Source organism: Daktulosphaira vitifoliae, unplaced genomic scaffold (genome assembly GCF_025091365.1).
Source record: "Daktulosphaira vitifoliae isolate Bord-2020 unplaced genomic scaffold, ASM2509136v1 Scaffold_3, whole genome shotgun sequence".
Classification (NCBI taxonomy): Eukaryota; Metazoa; Arthropoda; class Insecta; order Hemiptera; family Phylloxeridae; genus Daktulosphaira; species Daktulosphaira vitifoliae.
This window is the reverse complement of record NW_026099574.1, coordinates 2,966,850-2,988,681: the sequence shown is the minus strand read 5'-3', so window position 1 is coordinate 2,988,681 and position 21,832 is coordinate 2,966,850. Positions and strand designations below refer to the sequence as shown.

Genomic DNA, 21,832 nt, shown 5'->3' with positions numbered 1-21,832 from the left:
TATAGAAATCAATTAGTTCAACTTATAAAAAATAGTTTTATACTATACTTATTTTTTTATTAAATATAAGTAAAAATAAATTATACAAATATTTACAAACTATGTAGTTATTAATAGTAAATAAAAGTTTTTAGCTTGATCTTACATTAACCTAATTAATTAATATTATTTATATTACTTTCTTTTATTCAGCTTTATTATTGCCATACCAACAGTAGAAGTATATTATTTTGTAATAAATAATTCTTTTCAGTTTTAGTAATATATTTGATATTATATAGCATTATTATGCCTATTATTGCCTATTGAACATTATTTTACTGATAAAATTAATTTTTATTAAAAAAAGTAAAATTATTATTTATCTTATTAATTTATTGACTCAGTGAAAATATTTGGTGCTATGCCGGTCAACCACAAAGATATTCTAAATTTAAAGAGAATGATTTAACTAAGTTAAATTCATAAAATATTTTCTCTTAATTATAACTCAATTAAACATATTCAAATGGTTAAATAATTTTTAAAAATACCTTAAAATTTGAAAAGTCAATTTATTCAATAAATAGTTGTAATTATTACCAGGCGCATAATATATTTTTCGTACCATGTTAAAAGTGTGAAATAGGAGTATTTTAGCTCTTAAATAAGTTCACTAATATAAATGGCCATCATCTAGGAAATAAACCTAAACTACAATTAAATAGAAAAAATAAACAATTTGCTGGAATATTGAAAACTCACGGATATAAGATTAATGTACTAACATAAATACCATTAGAGATCGTTATGTCCTAATCGTTATTTGTTTTATAAGAACGACAAAAAGTTTTATTAGTATAATAGACTTTAGACAATTGCCAATTTTATTATACTAACTATAATATATTTATTATATTAATTAAATAAATGAAAGTTCTATTTTATCGTAAAAATATATAAATTATTATTTTATATTTCACTCAAATGAATTTCAAATAGATTCAAATTTTTAGAAAAAGGAAATTATTAGTTGAATTCATTAACTTTTTAATAATTATATACTATGTCCTATTAACGTGGGGTGATATTAATATATGATTTAAAAACGAATTTTAATTGGGAATTAGTTACTGATTTGAGAAACAAATTAATAAATTAGTGGAAATCATTATTACACATGAATTCCAAACACCATAAATTGATGTTACAGACGACTTATGTACCAAGTAGCATAAACAAGAAAAAACATGTTCTTTTAATGAACAAATTACAAAATATACACTACATCTAAAAGCAATAAGTTCTGATATAGTTTAGTTTTACTGTTATTTGCGCACTATCAATTAGAAGAATTTTTTTAAATATATTTTTGGAGACGTAGACTTTGTGAAATCATTTAGTAATTATATAGATCAAACAATCACTGATATCTACTAAAGGATTATAAATTTCACAGATTACCCCAATTTTTTTTTTAAATGAGAACTAAACATAAAATTGCAATTTTTATACAGCATACAGAATACAATATAATTTGGATGGTTCAGTTACAGAAACATCATAACATCATAGTAGATCTTTTAAAAATAAATTTACTTATCAAAGAAACATAAAGTATTAGATTCATATCGTATTGATAAATAGTAGTAAAATATACAATGTCCTAAAGTTTCAACACTATAAAACTACTTAGCTTATTTTAAATTATAACGATAATATCATCAGAACTAATACTAATTTTAGTGTTTCATAAATACTATGCAATTTACACAAAAGTGAATTTAAAACTAATTTTAAGAGTTGACAAAACGCATTATTAAATAATTAAACAAAATATTCTAAGCCTATTTTAGTGCTTTGTACAGCAATAATTAATAAAAATATATAAAAATTTAACATTAATAATTTAGTGTGGTATTAAATTTAGTAATACCAACGTAACATTCTACAATTTGTTTATATGTCAGAAGTTACGTAAATTTATTAAAAAATTTATGAGTATAAATTACTCATTATTAACATACAAACATTTAATATTGATAATACTAGTGACGTATTTTTAGAAAACTCGCTGTAAACATAGTGTGTAAAAAACCAATTGGAAACTGCATACTCATAATTTCTTCTTATTTAGACAATTTTTAGAACTTATTAAACAGTTATATTTTTATGTTTTGATGAAACGTTGAAGATTTAGGCGTATCCTTGCCTGCGCTCTTCATTTCTAATGCTGCTTGCCAAACATAATGCAAATATGATACCAATTAGCTGAAATAACATTACATACAATGAGTGAAAATTAATATTTTAAGAAAAAGCAATTTTTTAATGTAAAACAGAATCTTATATTAACAATAACTTTAATAATGATGAGAAACATTCTGATTTTAAATTGAAGATCAATAAACCTTAAGACCCGCAGTAATTTTTATACAGCAATACGATTTGTATAAATAGGCATATATATAAAATAATTGAAATGAACATGAAATATTTTGTTTGACTTATAAAAAACAGGAAAAAATAACAGTTTAATAAACAGAATTATGTAGAAAATAAATTATTGAAATTTATAAGCCTCACTTAGAATCGTGATGATAAGAAGTCACATATCGTAAATAAAAATTCAAATTTCAAATACAAGAAGTATACCTCATAATACAATTTAAGTTGAACTTAAAATAATTGTCAATATATTTTTAATTACCTCTCCTCCAGCAATTGCCAACACTACTTTAATGAAAGACCAGGATTCTTTTTTAAGTTTTTGTGAAGCTATTGGCAGACATCCTTCTTGCCAAGCTTCAGTCTTAGTGCAAACAGTACCATAACCTTGATCTTCTCTACAACAAGAATGAGGTAGACCACCAGGGTTTTTTTCTGCTGTCCAGTAGTCAATATTATCAACGCCACAGCAGTGAAGCTATAATTAAATATTTTAAATATTAATTTATTACAATTATAATTTAGAATATCTAGGTAAGTTTTAGTAACTGTAATTACAGCAAAATAACCTTCATAACATCGTCTTTAAAACGTTTCTTTATTATTGAAAAAATTAATAAAATTAACGAATTTTAAGTAATACGAGCGACTATTGTGCATTAAATTATTTCTCAATCGCTATTTTTACGTATTTATAACCAAAAAAAAATATTATTATTTTTAGAAATTAAATACCCTAGATAAGTACGAGATAAATACAATCAAAACTGAGGATGTTAGTAAGATTTAAGATTTCATAATCAAAAAGCACGTTCTAAAAACAGACAAATAGAGAATATACCCAACCCTTAATTGATTTTACCGTCAAAAAAATTAAAAATAAAGTAGTTTTCCAATAAAATCGGTTTAATGACGAAAAATAATTCACGCAGACATCATAGATTACGTTTTCAGTAATTTTCGATGTCACCTCATCATACATTAAATTATATTCTAATTGTATAACTAATTGTATATCATTTTTTAAAATTTACTCACTTCGTGTTGTAACTGATCGACTATGGTCTGAGTAGAATTGCTCTTATTATAGTTATCGAAATATGAAGTCAATCCTTTTCTGGTGTACACTTCTATTTGCTCTTGATGGAGGTAAGCATAAACTCCTAAGCTCACTTGAATTAAGAATATGGCTAATAGGAACATTGCGTACTATGGAAGTAATACAGTTCTATTAACTTTGTTAAATGACAGTTTAAATTAAAATTAAATCGATTTTTTCAAGTTATATTGGGTTTAGATAATGAGTAAATAATTATTTTGACGCGTGTAAAACATTTGTTGTACGCAGTGTACATCTTGTAATTTATTAAGATCCATTTAAAAGTAAGGAAGAATCCGATACGCTAACGATGATTCAGCTAATTATTTGAGTCAGTGCTTGTACCAAATCAATACACAATGATTATGGAAAGCAATTAATTTTAAACTGTTAAAATTATTTAAGTATCTTAAAGTCATATTAAACTGAGCATATACAAGAATTTTACATATATTTTATCTTCATTATTCGAAAAATACTTACAATTGTGATCATACAATGGCTCTCTCTTATGGCTCCACAACATCCAAAAAACGAAACGATGAATACCGCACCTCCAATAATTATCATCGCCAAGGCGATAAGTGCGGCAGTATCACCAGACACTTTATCAGCCAATTCATCGGATTTTGACACTATGTATTTTGTCAGTAATCCAAAACCAGCAAGAGCTAATCCACAAAGCTGAAAATTTTATGAAGTTTATTAGTGAATTTTTAAAGTAATTAATTCATAAAAATTTTATTACATAATTATGTAAATGACAAAAGTAAATCAGTTAATATTCAATAAAAATAAGTTTAACTACTCGACATCATCCATAAATTTTAACATTCCAAAAAATACACAAATAAATTATGCATCATAAAAATGTACTTCACAATATCAAATATGTAAAACATATTTCAAAACATAAAATAAAGTCAAAAAAGTTAATAAAAACCAAAAAGCAACCTATAAATTAAAAAACGAGTAACTGTGAAAAAAAACCACTGCACGAGGTTGATTATTAAATGATTGAGAAGGTTTCTGCAGTATTAGTTAAGAAGCTGTTTCATTTAAAAATGTAATTTTGAACAATTGTAAACAAACATAATACAGATCAGTCAATTAAAATTAATTACTCAACGAAATATCATAATTATTTTAACATTTTCATTGAACTTACTGGTTAGTTAAAAACATCGTCTATTCTATTAAGCAAAACGCGGAGAAACTTGTGGTTTTTGATTATCTATTTTAATTATTGTTTTTTTTTAATTAATAAAAATATATAGCATATCATTGGCAAATATAAAAAATGTCTATTATAATTATAAGGAAATAAAATATTTTATAATTTGGTAAAGAATATAATCGTTGAACCTTTTTTCTTATTTTTAATCTATATTATTGATAATTCAGTTATAAACATTTATATACTTAAATGTGAAGATAAAGGAAGCCCAAGGAATGCCTAGTGATAAAAATAGCAGCACCCTCAACTCACATTCAGGCATTACATTAAATTGTTAAAAACTTCTGAAATACTGGTACAAAATTTATCATCCAGTCATTTTACTAATAAGTTCTTTACCTTATAGAAAGTTAATTAATTATGTATGTTCCTGTTTGAATAAATAAAATTGTCATCCTCGTAAAGTATAAGGAATAAATATAAAAATATTCCATAATGGATAAATTGAGAAAAGTATATAAAATAAAACAAAATTATTAAAATCCAGCACAGTGCTTTCTAAGATATTTCTCGTAATAGAACAATTGTCGGATAAATTTCTTTTTTCTTTTTTTTTATTGTAGTAAGTAAGGCTTAAGAACTTTAAATTTAATATAGGCCAGAAAAATTTAATCATTCCGGAATATTTATAATGATCAAGTGGAAAAAATATTTTACGTGCGTGGGTGTTCTCTTTTAAATTCTATCTGTACATAGGTTTTTCATTAAATTTTCACTAAAAGATAGCTCATTATCTCTTTTATATTGATTAATTTTATTTAATATTATATAATTAAAATTTCATTAGAATCATTTTAAACAAATTAATTTTTAGCAACTTGCTAAATACCAGAAATACAAATTTGAAAAATGCCTTTTTTATGGTATTGTAATTATAAGATATTTTTTCTAAATTCCTAAAATTGAAGGGTTTTTTTCCTATTTACGACGACGATAGGTTCAACTAAAAATTAAACTCGATTAAAATCGGATTCTTTTAACGTGTTAGTCATTAAAATCTGACTTGTGAAAACTTAAAATTTCAATTAAATATATGCTTCATAGTAAAGAAGCATTTAGTATAAATTTGTTTTACCAAATGTGTAGGAAATCAAACAATAACTATTATGTATGTAATACTTAGTAATATAACAAATACTGTTTAAAAGAATAAACTATATTAAAACATAATACACCTTGAATTTAGCTGTAACCCTTTAACTTTATCCGACCAAAAATCAACAATGGCACACATACTTAATAAACCAACATAAATTATCAATACAGTAACACATGTTAACAATTAAAAAATACCACAAAGATTGAAAAAAAAATGTTGAACCGATGATAAAAATGAAGATAGCAGAATAGAATACCTAAAGTCAAATGCGCTATTTAAATAACTCGAAATCAGTCATATATAAATTATGTAATTGTCTATGTGGACAAACAATTACTAAAAGGTGATAGCTGTAGAAAAGGAAGGTGAGCCAAATAACAGAGGCTGACATGGTTCGATAAACAATGTGAACGTGTTGTGATAATTATACCCATGTGTATTATGTGTGAGGAGCGGTTACGCACTGAGAATAGATTCATGACAACTCTCGACGAGCTTGACTAATCCTACATAAAGGTAACAACGATGTAAACAAAATAGTAGGGGTTTCTCAATTGAAAAAACCCCTCTTTTAAATATTATTTGGTATATAGTCACAACAAAATTGTCATCATAAAAAAATAATGATAGAACATTGGGTAGAACCGGAATTGAGTTAAAATCATAGCCATGTGGTATAAACCATCCAATGAACCATTTTATTTTTGTTATTGGCCTTGAGTATTAAAAATAAATAAATAGTCATTCCGAAACAAATCAAATTTTTGAACTAAATCAATGATAAAAAAGGACCAAAAAGCTCATGCACAACATTATAGGAAAATTTTCTAATTAAGAGTTATTATCAGATAGATTAAAAGTCATAAAGCTTTTAAAAGATACATAATTATAAAAATACACAACTGACTTCAAAATAATCAGAATTTCAATGGTAGTAAAATAAATGACTTAGTAAATTATACATGTGTTTGAAAACCATTACTTCTTTAGCTAAATAAACAATCTTATAAAATGAATTAACTTTGAATTCTAAAAATGAAATAGGGATGGGGGGATAAGACGAAGTATGCATTTTATTAAATATATGTTTGATATATAATAAGAATTGATCACTTGTCATTAATAATATGTTGTAGGCAATAATTTTCATAATAAAAAACTATGCTATTTCTTTTAATAATTAATCATTTAAATTTTTTCAAATATGCTTAAATTTGATTGCTATAAAATTAATTATTATTTTAAATTCAGGTAAAACTTTAACTATTTTTATAATTTACCAACACATACTTTAAAAAATGTTTAATAAAATAAATTTTTTCTTATTACAAATCTCATAAATATACAGTATACATTTCTAACCAAAATATTAATTAACTCTTGGTATATGCACTGGATACGTGCAATAAGTTATAATAATAATAAATAATAATTTTATAATTTACGAGTATTTTTTTTTCCTCCTATTAAAATCATGTTCAACTAACAAGACAAAAACAACAATTAGAGACACTAAGGTTTCTCATTATATAGATTAAATATAATTGACATCTAAAGCGCTAATATATCATGATGTCTTATTAATTTTATTAAGGATATAGGTCAAAATTGCAACAGAGCCACAGATAATTTTGTTAGAAAATTTTGTTTTTTGCTGCATAAATAAATTAATACATTTTTATTACTCTCTGAAAACAGTTTTGACTTCTAACATTTGCCAAATATTTTATTTAGAATTAAGTATTTTTTTTAATTTACATTGAAGTCATATATTTTAACTTGTTAAATTATATTAACTAAATTTCACTAGTATAAATTACTGTTTTAGAAAATTTCATAAAATAGATACATTTTTCAAAATATATTTTTACTTATAAATACAAAAAATTTTATTAAAAAAAAAACCACCCAATGTATGCTATTACTAAAATGACACCCCAAAAATTGTATAGTATTATATAATTGACTTTTTTTATTGTTTTGTATGTAAACTAAGCGGTGTAACAACCGATAAAATCGATACCCTGCTGTTAGTCGACGCAATAGAACAACAAAAATATGAGTAATTTATTAACTCGTAATGTTATGCGGCCATCCAATCGATTCAAAGTGGCGGCAACAACTGTTATGCTTATCGGAAAACTGTCACTACTTTGACTCTTTTACATACGTTTTAAATCGTGTGTTGATTTAACACTACAACTTAACAACTTAATGTACAAAATATAATCATTCAACAAACTTAAAATTATTTATATCATATATTGTACACTATTAATATTATTGTTTCACATAGTTCTTAGAAAAAGAAAAAATGAAAAAAAAAGAAATGCTATTTTGTAATAATGTCTGGTTGTTTGTTTTCAAATACACAATACACAATTGATAATAGATACTAATTATTTCAAAATATGGCTTTAATTCAAAGATCAGCTGTTCTTAATCAGATTTCTATTACGAAAGATAGGTGGTTTTTATGTTTGATTAAATGTTTATACGTGACAGATCAAATACACGAAGCAGTTGCATTACGATTCCAAATAAAACCAACAGTTATTTAGTACTTTGTTAAGTGTTTAGATATAATACAAAGAAATTATTCTGAAATGTACACAACATGAAAATATTATTTTAAGTATAAAAATATTATTCATGTTTAAAAATACAAACAAATAATATCTAGCAATCATGTGCTGTGCACTTACGATACAATGCTATAAAAATTCAAAGAATAATATGTATAATTGTTCAAAGTATACTAAACAATTTGTTATTATATTATATTTATAACTGTTGTTTTTGAAATATTATCATTGTGGGCTAATATGTCACGTCATAGTTGATTTAATGTGAGTGTAGGATATGGTTTCAAAATATCTATTTTATACATCGCCGATTAATATTATACTAATCAGAACTTCAAAAATTGCAACTGTCATGTAACCAACCTTGATTCAGGGGTTATTCGAAGGCTAAAACTAATGATACCTAAAAAAACAACCCTTCGATAAATAGGGTTGTTGCTCATATATTATAGTCATAAAAACTATTTAAAAATATGAAATAAATACACTTTTTAGATAATAATAGAATAAAGAATAATTACTTTACATTATTATCAGGGGCCACTTAATTTACATTTTTTTTTTTTTATTCATTAGTTCATAAATGATTTCTTGAAAATTTGAACCCAATCCTCCAATTAGATTAATGAATATCGACTTCAGCTTAAAGTTTGTTAAATTTGTTATATAAAATTATTTCATGGACAGTTTATAAACAGATAAAATTAATAAAAATAAGTAATAAATATCTAATTTTAATGTATCGTTTAAAATTAATTATTGGTACAAAAAACCAATTAAAACCTGACAATAATGTTATGATGAACAAAATAACAAGTATATTAAGAAGAGAATTTTGAAATAATTTCAACAGAATTAACATCAAGTCATAATTCATTTTATGAAACTAGGACCAGTTAAAATGTTTTGTAAAAAGTACTCAGTATTTAATTTTAATGTTAAGTTTTTTAAAATGATTTTTAGATTATTAGTAAACTTTTTATAACAAATACTTTTACATAAATTTATAAAAGACAATACAGCTACAGAAACAATAAGTAATTTAAAATGAATGAGCAATAACAGTTAATAATAGGTATTTTAAAAATTTAACTCTAAATAGTTTAATGAGTTTAACTTCAATAAAACCTTAAAAGTATGTAATGAATATTCAAGAAATTCAGTAAATATCCTTTATCTATATTTATGTTAAACTACAAAAATTGAAGAAAACAAAATATTTATTTTACATTAGTCATTAATAATATTATTTTCTATAATTATAGAAATGACACAACAGTATCATGATATTACATGTAATAGAAATATACTGTACTATTTTTCTTCGCCTAATACCTAACTATGTTAAAATAATGTACTAGGGTACTAATTTTATCTTTTATAAAATAATAACGCAATTTTCTACAATATTATTCAAATGACGCACTTTGGATAGCGTTGAAACATTAGGAAAAAATAATTGAATAATTAAAATTGATCAATAATAGAGCGAAATTTCTCAGGTAGTTTATAGGAATAATTCAGCTTAAATATATCATATTTACTGATTTAACTTATAATATTATAATTACACAAAAATTTATACGTTTGCTATATTATTGCTTACGATAAAAATTGAGACACAATAAGAAGTTAATAAAATTCTCAAGTAAATATAGTAATGTTTGGTATTTCAAAAATTATAACTTTCTAAAAAATCAGTTTTCGAACTATACAATCACACAAAGTTTCTAAATAACTAGAATTCTACTACCAATCGAGTCATAATTGACTTACATAAAAAAATTTCAATAAAGTTCTATTATAAATACAACAATAAACATAATTTGTATAAGTATATAGTGAATTCATATACTTTAGTAAACTACACAAAACTTTCTGGTGAAACAACAACAATGTTTATATGTCAAATGACTTGAAGGTTTAAAATCATACAATACTAAGATATCTTTGGTCAAAATTTTCTAAAAAAAAAACATTCTATGTAAACTACAACTACTTGCACATGGTTCATTGCTATTCCGGACATGGTACTGTTAATTGATGTACTACTATTTTGTTGTTACATGAAACAATCCAATAGTTCATTGGCTTTGTACATTGTCATCAGTTTAGTATTTGAAAAACATGTGCTAAAAGCACCGCCCAACAACTAGAAGGCTTTCTTCTCATGAAGAGAATTAGTATATTAGTTTTAAAAACAAAATGAGCCGCTTTACATTTGTATCGTGTACGTTTTGATTAAGCGCCGTTATATTGTACTACTTAGAGTACGCTATGTATTTTCCATTCCTAGTTCTTTTTTATTACAATAGGCATAATATTGTTGTACACTGTTAACATAAGTGGGAACGATCGTGACCGACCACTATAGAGTAAAACAAGTATTCAAACTTGAACATTTTTGGGATAAAATTAAAAATACTACTAATTTAAAAACTAAATGGGTTGAATATACTATAAAAAACAGAAAAAATTGGTTAACAAATAACTTTTTGATTATATACGAATTATAAACGATTTACTCGTAAATAATAACATTGGCATTATGAACATTTTGCTCATAATATTACAATAAAGTAAATTTTTCTTTTGTCGTTAACACATAGAGCCATGAAATCGTTATAGTCCGTGTGTCCGGGAATTTGTTGCAAAACGATTTAACAAACCAAAAAATAATTGTAACAATGTTACGATAGTTGTTGAATGGTAAATGGTATACAGAATAACGTTGATGCTTACTGTTTTTCCTTTTGTTACTATAGTTATTATTTAATTTAAAAAACTGAACGGTACAACGCTCAACCAAACAGAAAGGTTTGGAGAAAGTGCTCTATTAATTTTTTAGTACTTCTTCTAACATATGAAAATGTTCTCTAAGAGCTATTCTACAACCTTAAAGTTTTAACTCTAGTTAATTCATCGACCCTGGATTTTACGTGATAGGGTACATTATTGACAGTGTTTTTTGTTTTTGTTTAAGTTCATTCACCTTTTGGAATATGTCAAGTGTGTTCCAGCAATAGGCCGTCTATATATACTTTTTATAAAAATAAATAATTGGACAAACGACAAGGGGTTTACCTTGTCAGTTACCATGACAATTACGAGTCAAACAATGATCAAAGAATTATGCAAGTGATCGGAATATTGAGAAAGAATTATTATCAAAAACCCCATTGTATAACATCTTCTCACAAATGGGTACATTTTTTAAAAATTCTACATGTATTATACGCAATAATGTCAACTAAAAGCTCGTATTAAAAACACTTCAGAATCTCTTGAATTAACTAGAGTATTGAGTATACCAAAGTCAACTCAATACTGTGTAATATCCTATGAGAAACTAAAACAAAGTCACAATAATTTTTGTTTAAAAAAACTTATTGATAAATAAATTATTAGGTTTGTAAAGCCCTTAAATTTTATTAAATTTATACACTGCTTTGCATTGTAACAGGTCTTTTTTTTACCTTTAGTCGTACAGTGCAAATGCAACATCTAAATCTACCGTATTAGTAATAAAATATTATACGACTTTGATAGAACTCCTGACTTCAGTTCATTCATAATATTTTTATAAAACACCAAGGTCAAATATTGACCGTGAATAATGTATATTGACCTTAAAATAAGCCGAACAATATTGCAAATTGTAAAGCAATATTGGTGAGAAAATTATATCAATAACACATTGCATTGTGGTTAACTTATTTCGCGATAAATGTTCCAAAGTCGTTTTATCATTGAACAAAGTATTCATTATTATTTGTTTTTTAAGATGTTGACAACCATAACCGCAAAATTAATAAGCAAAAGTTTGTCATAAGTCTTAAAATTGTCGATTAAGTAGTATAAAGTACAGGTGTATATGTAGTATAGTAGGTACGGTCAATTTTTTTTTTTTGTAAACTTTCACTTATTAATTTAATAAATATAACTAATAATTTCCATGTTCTCTTGTCTTGCATTTTCAATTTTCCCATAATAGCCAGCACTGATCTAAATTGCGTCGAAACGTCTTAAGGCATTGGTTACTTGACATGTACAAAAAATTATAAAATTATTATTGTGGTTTGGAAGAAAGCTATCCGACGGTCAATAGAATCATTCACTCGGTCTGTTTAACCAAAAATAAGAATGATTTAAAGCAATAGAAACGATTTAATTTTTTGGTGAAAGGTAGATAATAAATTCAATAATCTACATTCAGTAAGCAATTATAATTTTAGGTTTACTTTAATTATAATTTTTGATAAAAAATGTGTATTATTTAAAAAATACTGTGCAGTAGGAAATTTTATTCATAATAATTGGAAACGAAGGTTTATAACACTAAAAACGTAAATTAAAATCTACTTTTTAACAAAGTAAAATTTGATTTTTAACTATTTATTCGACTTTAGTTGTAGTGGGTTGGGTCGGGAAATTATTATAGCATCAATGTTTCTATTAGTCAGCGATTAAAACCTTAAAGACAATATTTTTGAAAAAAAATATTGTTCGATACTTTAGATTTAAACTTGAATTATATAACGTTATCCAATCCAAAGTCACAAATTTACTCATATTGTTCATCATCTTCATCAAGATACTTTTTTCTGATCTAATAAATAAATTGTTTCATGTAATAATGTTTCAGTCAGTGATTTAACTGCACTTACATTAAAATATATATAATACATTTATTATTGTGCAACTTTTAGCATATTATATAAAAATTAGATGACTATTCTTAATGAAAATCAACACCTCCGTTATATTATTACATACACATGTGTATTATCCGACACTCTTCCTCGTAGTTTATTTTCTTTATAGTCATAATTATCTGGCATTTTTAGGAAATTTCTCAACCGTATAAAAGTGTTATGACGTCAAAAAGACTACGTAAAAGAAACAATTCATTGTAAAGAAATAGATTTATTATAATAAACCTAACTGCAATTACTCTATTTATATATTTAAAAAACTTAAAAACACTTTTTACTAATTCAGATGATATTGTCCATGACTATTCATCATAGTAACAAAACAATTCTGTAAAATACAATCTTTATTCAAAAAATAATTAATTTCTAATTGTATTCACAAATTATAGACTGAAATAAAAATTTGAATATCGAATTTAAAATTATATATAATTTAAAAAAATAATTTTAAAACCACGTCGATAATGAAAAGAAGTAAGATAAAACAAATGTAATGTTTTCAAAACATATTGTCGTTACTTAGTAATATGCAATAAAATAATTTAATTTAAACTAAACAGTTATTGGTGATATGTAGATAAACTTAACATTACTATTAAAGCATAGTTGAAGTTAAATAGAAAATTTAATGTAAAATGTTTGTTTGTGTGGGGATGATTTTTATCAGAAATGAATGTTTCAAAATTGATCAAAAATAAAATATATATTGCATATATTTTGTAACTGTCAAATTCATTCGTTATTTTTAAGCTATGAACAGATGTTCTATTACTGCATCCGCATCTGCCCTAAGTAAGTATAAGGATATAACACCCTACTAGGCCAGGCAGACATCATTGTACCCTGTCTACGACAATATGAAAACAAGGAAAACGTTTCATCGTGTAAAAAAGAAACGAAAAAAATAATAACAATTACGGAACCAGCATGTAACAATTTAACGCTTGTAAATAAGTTTCGGGTTGCTAGGAAATCGCGAAACGACAGAAACGATCGGTTCCAGCAGATAAAGTCGACAAGCCAATTATATAAACAGTGAAATAATATCTAAGGAAATTTTAGATTTTACTGTTGCAATTTTCACAGTAAAATCAAATAACGATGAAAATTTAATAGTTAAGTAAAGATTTTGAATTAAAACGTCAATTATATTTCAACAATATGGCAATGAAGAAAGTTGTTCAAGTTTACATGCCATTTTGGAAGGGAGACTATCACGAAGACTGAAAACTGGTTTTCGAAAGTCTCTTATAGGCAGAATCGAATAATTAGAACGGTTGAACGCTGTCGAGAAAAGCAGATGAATCGAAATCTACTGGTAATATATTACAAGACAGAAAAAATATTGCCATTGAACACGACGATACTACTCAAGAAAATTAAATGATATAAACGTGCATTATAAATATTGAATACTTTGTGCAAGTAGAGTGAAACGATATTTAATGTCTATTTTATGGAAGTAATGTAATATACATTTAAAACGTATCAATTAATCGGTGCTTAGGTTCTTACGGTGAAATGTCAAGCACAGGTTCTAAACGAAAGTGATTGAATCACTTACAATGGAGAGACAACAATAATATGATGATCTCTTCTAAGTTGTTAAATTTCTCATTGAAAATAGCAATTAATATTATAACGGCAACATAATATTACAAAATTTATAGCAAACAATTTAAATACACAATTAATCTATTAACAAATTCAAGTATAAAGTCATACATTTTCACTGGTTAAAGAATTATTTATTAAAGAAATCTTTTAATTGATAATTGCATTCAACTTTTCAACATTATCTTCAAAAGTACTTTAATGATAAGAATTCAATATACATTTAACGCCGATTCTTGATTGATTACTAATGTTTTATAGAGCTATTAAAGACAATCAGAAGAAAATAATCTAACGGATAACACTACAGGCATCCTCCATTCCTCTAAACCGTGTATAACAAAAGTGGAGCACTCAGGCAATTTTGGGAACTCTTTGAAGGGCATTGCCGGAAACGGCAATTGCGGGCACGACTCATTCAATGGACTTACATTTTCTCGGCTGAATATTCATATTTTAATATTGTCTGCGTCTCATCTGAGTTTAGTTCATATAGCTATATAACCGCATAGTCGCTTAGTTTATTATTATATATTCACGTGCACGGCCATATTATTTAATACTCTTTGTGCATCATCGGCGTAGGCCGGTTACCTCGTCGCATCATACCTTACAAAAATTCTTTCACAGGACCCATTTTCATTATGCGTGGGGATCAGTCGTTTATAAACAAATGAAATAAAAATAAAAAAAGAAGTACTCGAAATGATTGTGCAACGCTTTGATAGCGGTGGTTGAAAAACAACTACTTAACTGCTAAAATGATGTGTATATACAAAAAATACAACGCTAATCTCATAAATTTTTAAACAGTTAAAATTATCACCTAAACTGATTACAAAAGTAAACTGTTAACTCATATTTTTGATGATTATTCATATCAATAAATAAACATGAATAATTCATTTTTATGATGCCGGTATGTATCATCGAGTGATACAACAAAAACACAGTGATTAAGTAAATCATTACTGAAGGCACTTTCGAGTGGACACTTTAAAAAATGTTCATTTGTAAAAGAACGCTTTTAAGAATATAAATAAGACACAAAATTATCAATAGATATTTGAAAAATTATTATTTTACAATTATTAAAATTTTATTATATTTCAAAGGAAGAACCTAGAAATGTTAGTGGTCACTCACGAAGTTTTTCTACTCCACTAATTACCTTTAAGGACACAAAAAAAAATTGATCACATAGTAGGTGACATCTTACAATATATTAGAAATTATTGTAGCTCGAGAGAAATTTTTCAATCTATATCAAAAATCACGAAACACAAAACAAAATAACAAATAAGAAATTTATTTAAGAAACTACGTTTAATGGATTTTTCAGACAGTAATCTATAGGAATTCATTCAATCTAAAACTTGAAGTTTAAAACTACTTTAAAGTTATTTTTAACTTAAAAATTATTTTAAAACACCTCATACATGTATACATCCTCAATATACATAGTATATACACGAGTTGTATGGCTTAGGTTTTATAATTTCTAAGTATATCAAAAAGTCATAGAACATACAACTAATTAATAGTATTTAATAAAAAAAAATTAGTCCTTTATATTCAAATTTATTTTACAATTATTAAAAACATAAATAATTTACATTAATATTCCACAATCAATAATAATTAATATCGGTATACAATAAAAAAAATATAGTAATAGAGGTTAAGTCATAGTAGTCATTATATTATATGTTTATAAATAAAGTTTTTTTTGTCAATTCAAAAAAAATTATTTGTCTGGTCAAAATTTATTTTACAACTCCGTTCGTGTGTTAAAATTTTTATATTTTTGCATATCTCGGCTTTAAAACATATTCTTAAATATATTTAATAAATCGTCAAAAACAGTCATTTTTAATAATTTGTACAGATCTAATTATTTTTTTAGATAAAATAAAAAATATTTGGAATAAATCTGTTTTAAGATTATAACTTAATAGTATTTTAGTGCTTTTAAAATGTTTATTTTCTATGATGAAATATTTAATAAACAAATTAATGTTGACCTTTATATATGAATTCGTAAAATTTAAAAGATTCTAGTAATATAATAAGAATTGTTCAGTTGTGGCTAATATTATTTAAATATAAATATATATTTAAAATATTAATTTTAAACTAAAAAATATTTTAAAATATTATAATTTTTTTTTTATTTAATTGCATAAAATTTACTATTAAAAAAATGTTTGGAACTTAAATATTAATGTTCAAAATAAAGTCACACACAATGTAAGTTGTTTATCTCAAAACATACCTTTGAACTCACTTCATACGTGTATTATTATTATTTGTAATATAAAAATAAGGTAATAAATTTGTTGTTGCTTTGAAATCTAAAAATCCTAATTAGATGTCTACTTGGAAAAATCTTTAGCATTAGATAGTTTGATTGGATTGAATAAATTTTTGACAACAAGGTTTAAGAAATAATTAAATAAATATACCAATGAATTTTTATATCATTGGTCACTTAATAAATCAAAAATTAAATATAATATTAAAAACTTTTTTTTTTGGTTTCTCTTAGGTGTCTTTTTTTTTTTTTATTAATTTATCAATCATGTAGTAATTTACATGTTCATCTCTTATACATATAGGGGAGTCAACTTTAATTTTTTCAAATGACAACATATATATTAACTAACTTATTTATTAGACAATAACCTAATTAAAAAAATGGCTGATCGAAAACAATTATTGGACCAGTATTTCGAATATAATTAAAAAGTTTAAGTAAAGGCTGTAGGTGAGGTGCGGGTTTTATTATTTTTATCGTTGGACATTTACTGACCGAACGCCTCTTGTCTCGTAGGTATATAAATATTTAATATTTTTACGAATTATATTGCGTGTATACATCTTTATGTTAATGTACGATAATTTAAGTATTTTATCATTGATTTTTTAAAACTTATCTAAAATGCAACCTAATTCAACTCTGCATGTTTTCTGTTTATCGGTCCTTTACATAAATAACGGTGTATCGTAATAACCCTTGAAATACTAAAGGGTTACTCGAATGAAACCCTTTGTGAATGTTTATGAGTTATTCGTTTGAAACGTGCCAGTAAAACGAATAATTATCATAAGCAAACAGAAAAAGTAAATAGTTAAATTTGCTAATTCATTAATTTTCCTAAATATATTAATAAATGAGATATGAAATATAATGTAATGTGTAAGCAGTGTTGTTATTAATATATTTTATTAATAAGTAGCAACACTTAATTCAAAGTGCTGTACAAAAACCAGATAACTTCATTTTTTTTAATCAGATTTTAACGGCTCTTAAGATAAAAATTACAAAAACATCTATCAAGAAAAATCTTACTATCATTATAAAATTAAAATTTTTCTGTTATATATACATTTTTTAAAGTACTAAAAATGTTTTAAAATGGAGATATCTGTTTTTACACAGAGCTTATTAATCTCCGTTAAATCTATAAATACTTGAAATTCATGTCTAATATTGGAAATTCTCTTAATCCTAACACATTAACATTCTATAAATGTAAAATTATTGTATCATAGAAATTTATTTATTTTGTTATAAAACCATTAATTTTTGAGTTGGTACTAAAAACTAAATTACACAAAATAATTGAAAAAAAAAATCCAATACAATTAATTAAAAACAAATTGAACAATAATAATATAATACAATATTTAGAATAATTTACTTACCGCAAATACAAAATTGATGAAAAATAGTATATACTTTATGGTGGACGTTCCAAAACCCATTTTGAGTGATATTGACTAAAAAATTTGTATATTCACAAATAAAAATAATGTTAAAACTATAACAGAAAAAATTCTTAAATGAAACGAGTAATACACAAACAACAGAACCGGTCGCCTGGCAAACAACTTAAACTCGATAGTAAACAACTAACTGTTGAGTTGATCTGTAGTTTAAAAGCGGGAACGGTCGCCTAGTGATATTATTGCAATAAATAACCGCTAGGTGCCGCTTTAACCTTTAACAAAGAAGTAAATTACGCTACCTATCATATCAAATTAAAGTTAAAAAACGGAGCTTGATTTAAATTTCTCATTCTGTGTTTATTTTTATAATATATTAAGATTATACTACCGTCCTAGTAAACACGTATACGCCACTTCGAATATTTTGACATTATTAAATTTTCTGTATTCGTTAATGTTTTTGCTATTATTTATAAAATTGATCATCTAGTCACTAATAGTATATTTTTTAATGTAGAATCTAATAATATAAATGTAAAAGGTGTAGGACGTCTCTTTCAACCAAAATCCCATTTACATATTTTTTTCTCAGTGGTATCTTTAGTCTAAATCATTTATTGTTTAAAAAGAAAGCAGTATGTACAGATACGTCAAAAATGCTTAGTATTTGAGGATTTTAAACAAAACATTGATACAGCTGTGCTGTTTATTTTTAAACCTACCTAGATGCTCATCAATATTTATTATTAGAGAATTAATGGATGATAATTTTGTTGTAACCCCTTAAACAACCCAATGTAACTAAACAAAAAAGACGAATATTGAATTGTACTAAACAAAATGAACGTATTTGTGGAGAGTTACTACTTTTTTACTTAATGCAAGCGTCATACATCTTTTTTTTTTTTATGTTAGGCCTATTTGTACGAAATATTTATAAATCAAATCCTTAATAGCTCGACTTCTAAGCTGAACACGACAAATATACTTAGCTCTAAACATGCGTCATTAAATTCTCATTATTCTAATGCAATAAAATAATTATTCAATTTTTAGCATATACGTCCTTTACTAGGAAGGCAGTACATTGTGAATAACTAATTAAAATGTATTACATAAAAACATGTAAACATGTAAACAAAATCCATAATGTTATGACGATATAAAATTTTCTCATTTTAATATATTTTATCAACAACGCAATATGAAATCGTTTTTCTATAACGTGCATTCATTTATTTATTTTTAGTTTTGCTGTGAAGCTAATTAGCTATTGTATATTGTATAATGTGTATATTTATATGTGATTATCGCCACTTTTTTTCAGTTCTGACTAGATCGATTTTGCTTATTAATATGTGAAAAATTACAAATTAAAGATATTACCAACAAAATTGAGTCTTCTATGCCGAAACAGTAACTTAATTTTTAATTTATTTTTTAAGTAATTTTGTTTAAGGTTTATTTTTTATGTAAATAAACAACATTTTCAAAACTAAAATTAACGATGAAATAGAATTTTATAATAAAATTTTATTCAGTATTATAATTTAATTGAGTTTTGAAGTTTTTTACTTTAGACTTTTTTTTAGTAATACAAGTATAAAAAAATTCAAATTTTTAAAATAACGATTTTTAGGCAACTTTAACTAAGTTTTTCTCGAGTGGGACAGAAAATTAAATCATAAAAATTTCACAAATTTTTCAAAATTTCAATTTGGTATTTTACCGAAACCAACATAAAATTAACTTTAAAAAATCACTTTTTTTAAGTTTGTTATATTGTAAATTATTGCGAAAACTCAATATTTAAATATTATTTTCTAATTAGACATTAATGTATATTTATTAATTTTCAATTTATAGTTGATTGAAAAATTATTAATTACTGTTTACTTTTTAAACAAATTAAAAAAAAATTATATTTACAAAAACTACATGATTTTTGACTCTAGGTAAACTACTGATAGAGGACCAGTCACCGTACAATCTATAATTTACTGAAATTTATGACTTTTCATTTTAGTGGTCGATAACTCCTATAAGACAAGTAGTCAGAACGCCTTTCTTTTTTAATCGTATAGTACACGAAAAAACGTTAAATTCAATTTGGTTTTAAATGATATAGATATATCTAATATTATAATACTATTGGGGTATAAACTACATTTTACACAAAATGCAATTTATGAAAAGCCGATTGGCGGTTAGTAACGTGAAATTTAACCATAACACTCATAGATACACATTACAATATATTGTATAGGCACAAACTTAAATATAGTGAATAATTAAAGTAGGCACCAGCTAAACACCTATCGGCATGACGGTTAGTGCCACACCATTGCAGACGTCTTTAAAATAGTTGCTGCCTCCTGAAATCCTAGTACCATATTGCCATAAAATTCACCATAAATTCATTAAAAGGTTAACATCAAAATGTAAAATGAAAATTTAGTATTAATCTCCTGAAACCCTGGTACCCATACTTTCAAAAATGTCATCATATTCTATCGCTGTATAACAAAAATGTAACATTCACCTCCTGAATTCCTGGTATTGTTTTACATTTTTTTCTTTTGGACATAACCTTTTATTTTGTTGTCGATTAAGTTGCCTATATATAAAGCCTGATTGTATAAGCGTGTGCCTCAATAATATTATACATTTTATTAAAACAAACTTATAATTTGACCAATATTATATTTTAACTTTACCCTCCCAATCATATTTTTAATTTTCAGATAACAATTAATCATGAATGAAAAAAGTAGAAAATTTTTTTTAAAAACCAGATAATCCTAATCATAACGGTCTAAGGAGCAACTACTCTTACTCTCGTCCTGAATAGCTTAACAGGTGTAAATAAAATATAACGTTATGGGGTTTTCAAATATAACTTTTTAAATCCAGTTATATTGACCGAATCAATATAACTTTTTTTTTTTTATAGATGCTTGATGTCTTTACCTATCATTTGGTATATTTTTTTTATAAATTCGACCCTTTACCTGTCCACAGGAGGGATTTAAAATAACTACTTTTTCACAAAAAATTAACTTTTTCAACTTAACTTTTGAAAGTTTTCCGGAAAGTCTGACACTTTTATATATATCTTTAAATAAAGCTAATGTCATGTACTTTACTATGGAAAAAAAAATTTTTGGACTTTATTTTGTCTTCACAGTGAAAATGGCTATCAAATGCTATTTTTATGTGAAAATTCTCGATTTTATTTTTTAAATTTTAGCTTCGATGCGAAGCTGAGAAGGTATTGGTTTTACTATGATGTGTTTTTTTTTTTTTTTTTTTTTTTTTTTTTTT

At 24.9% G+C, this 21,832-nt stretch overlaps 1 protein-coding gene across 1 annotated transcript; it reads right to left on the bottom strand.

The window, feature by feature from the left end:
• Window positions 1-1,554: 1,554 nt before the first annotated feature.
• LOC126901321 (CD63 antigen-like) lies at window positions 1,555-18,703 on the bottom strand. The gene is made up of 5 exons (XM_050677723.1): window positions 18,485-18,703; window positions 4,010-4,210; window positions 3,466-3,636; window positions 2,690-2,905; window positions 1,555-2,250 (listed from the first exon to the last, which is right to left on the bottom strand). The coding sequence occupies exons 1-5, from the start codon at window positions 18,542-18,544 to the stop codon at window positions 2,176-2,178; spliced, it is 723 nt and encodes a 240-aa protein (XP_050533680.1). The 5' UTR covers window positions 18,545-18,703; the 3' UTR covers window positions 1,555-2,175.
• Between the last annotated feature and the right edge of the window lie 3,129 nt (window positions 18,704-21,832).

Coding starts and splice junctions, on each gene's coding strand:
- LOC126901321 (XM_050677723.1), bottom strand. CDS start 18,544: ATGGGTTTTGGAACGTCCACCATAAAGTATATACTATTTTTCATCAAT. Junction 3,637..4,009: donor GCCATTGTATGATCACAATT/GTAAGTATTTTT, acceptor TTACTTCCATAG/TACGCAATGTTCCTATTAGC. Junction 2,251..2,689: donor TGGCAATTGCTGGAGGAGAG/GTAATTAAAAAT, acceptor ATGTTATTTCAG/CTAATTGGTATCATATTTGC.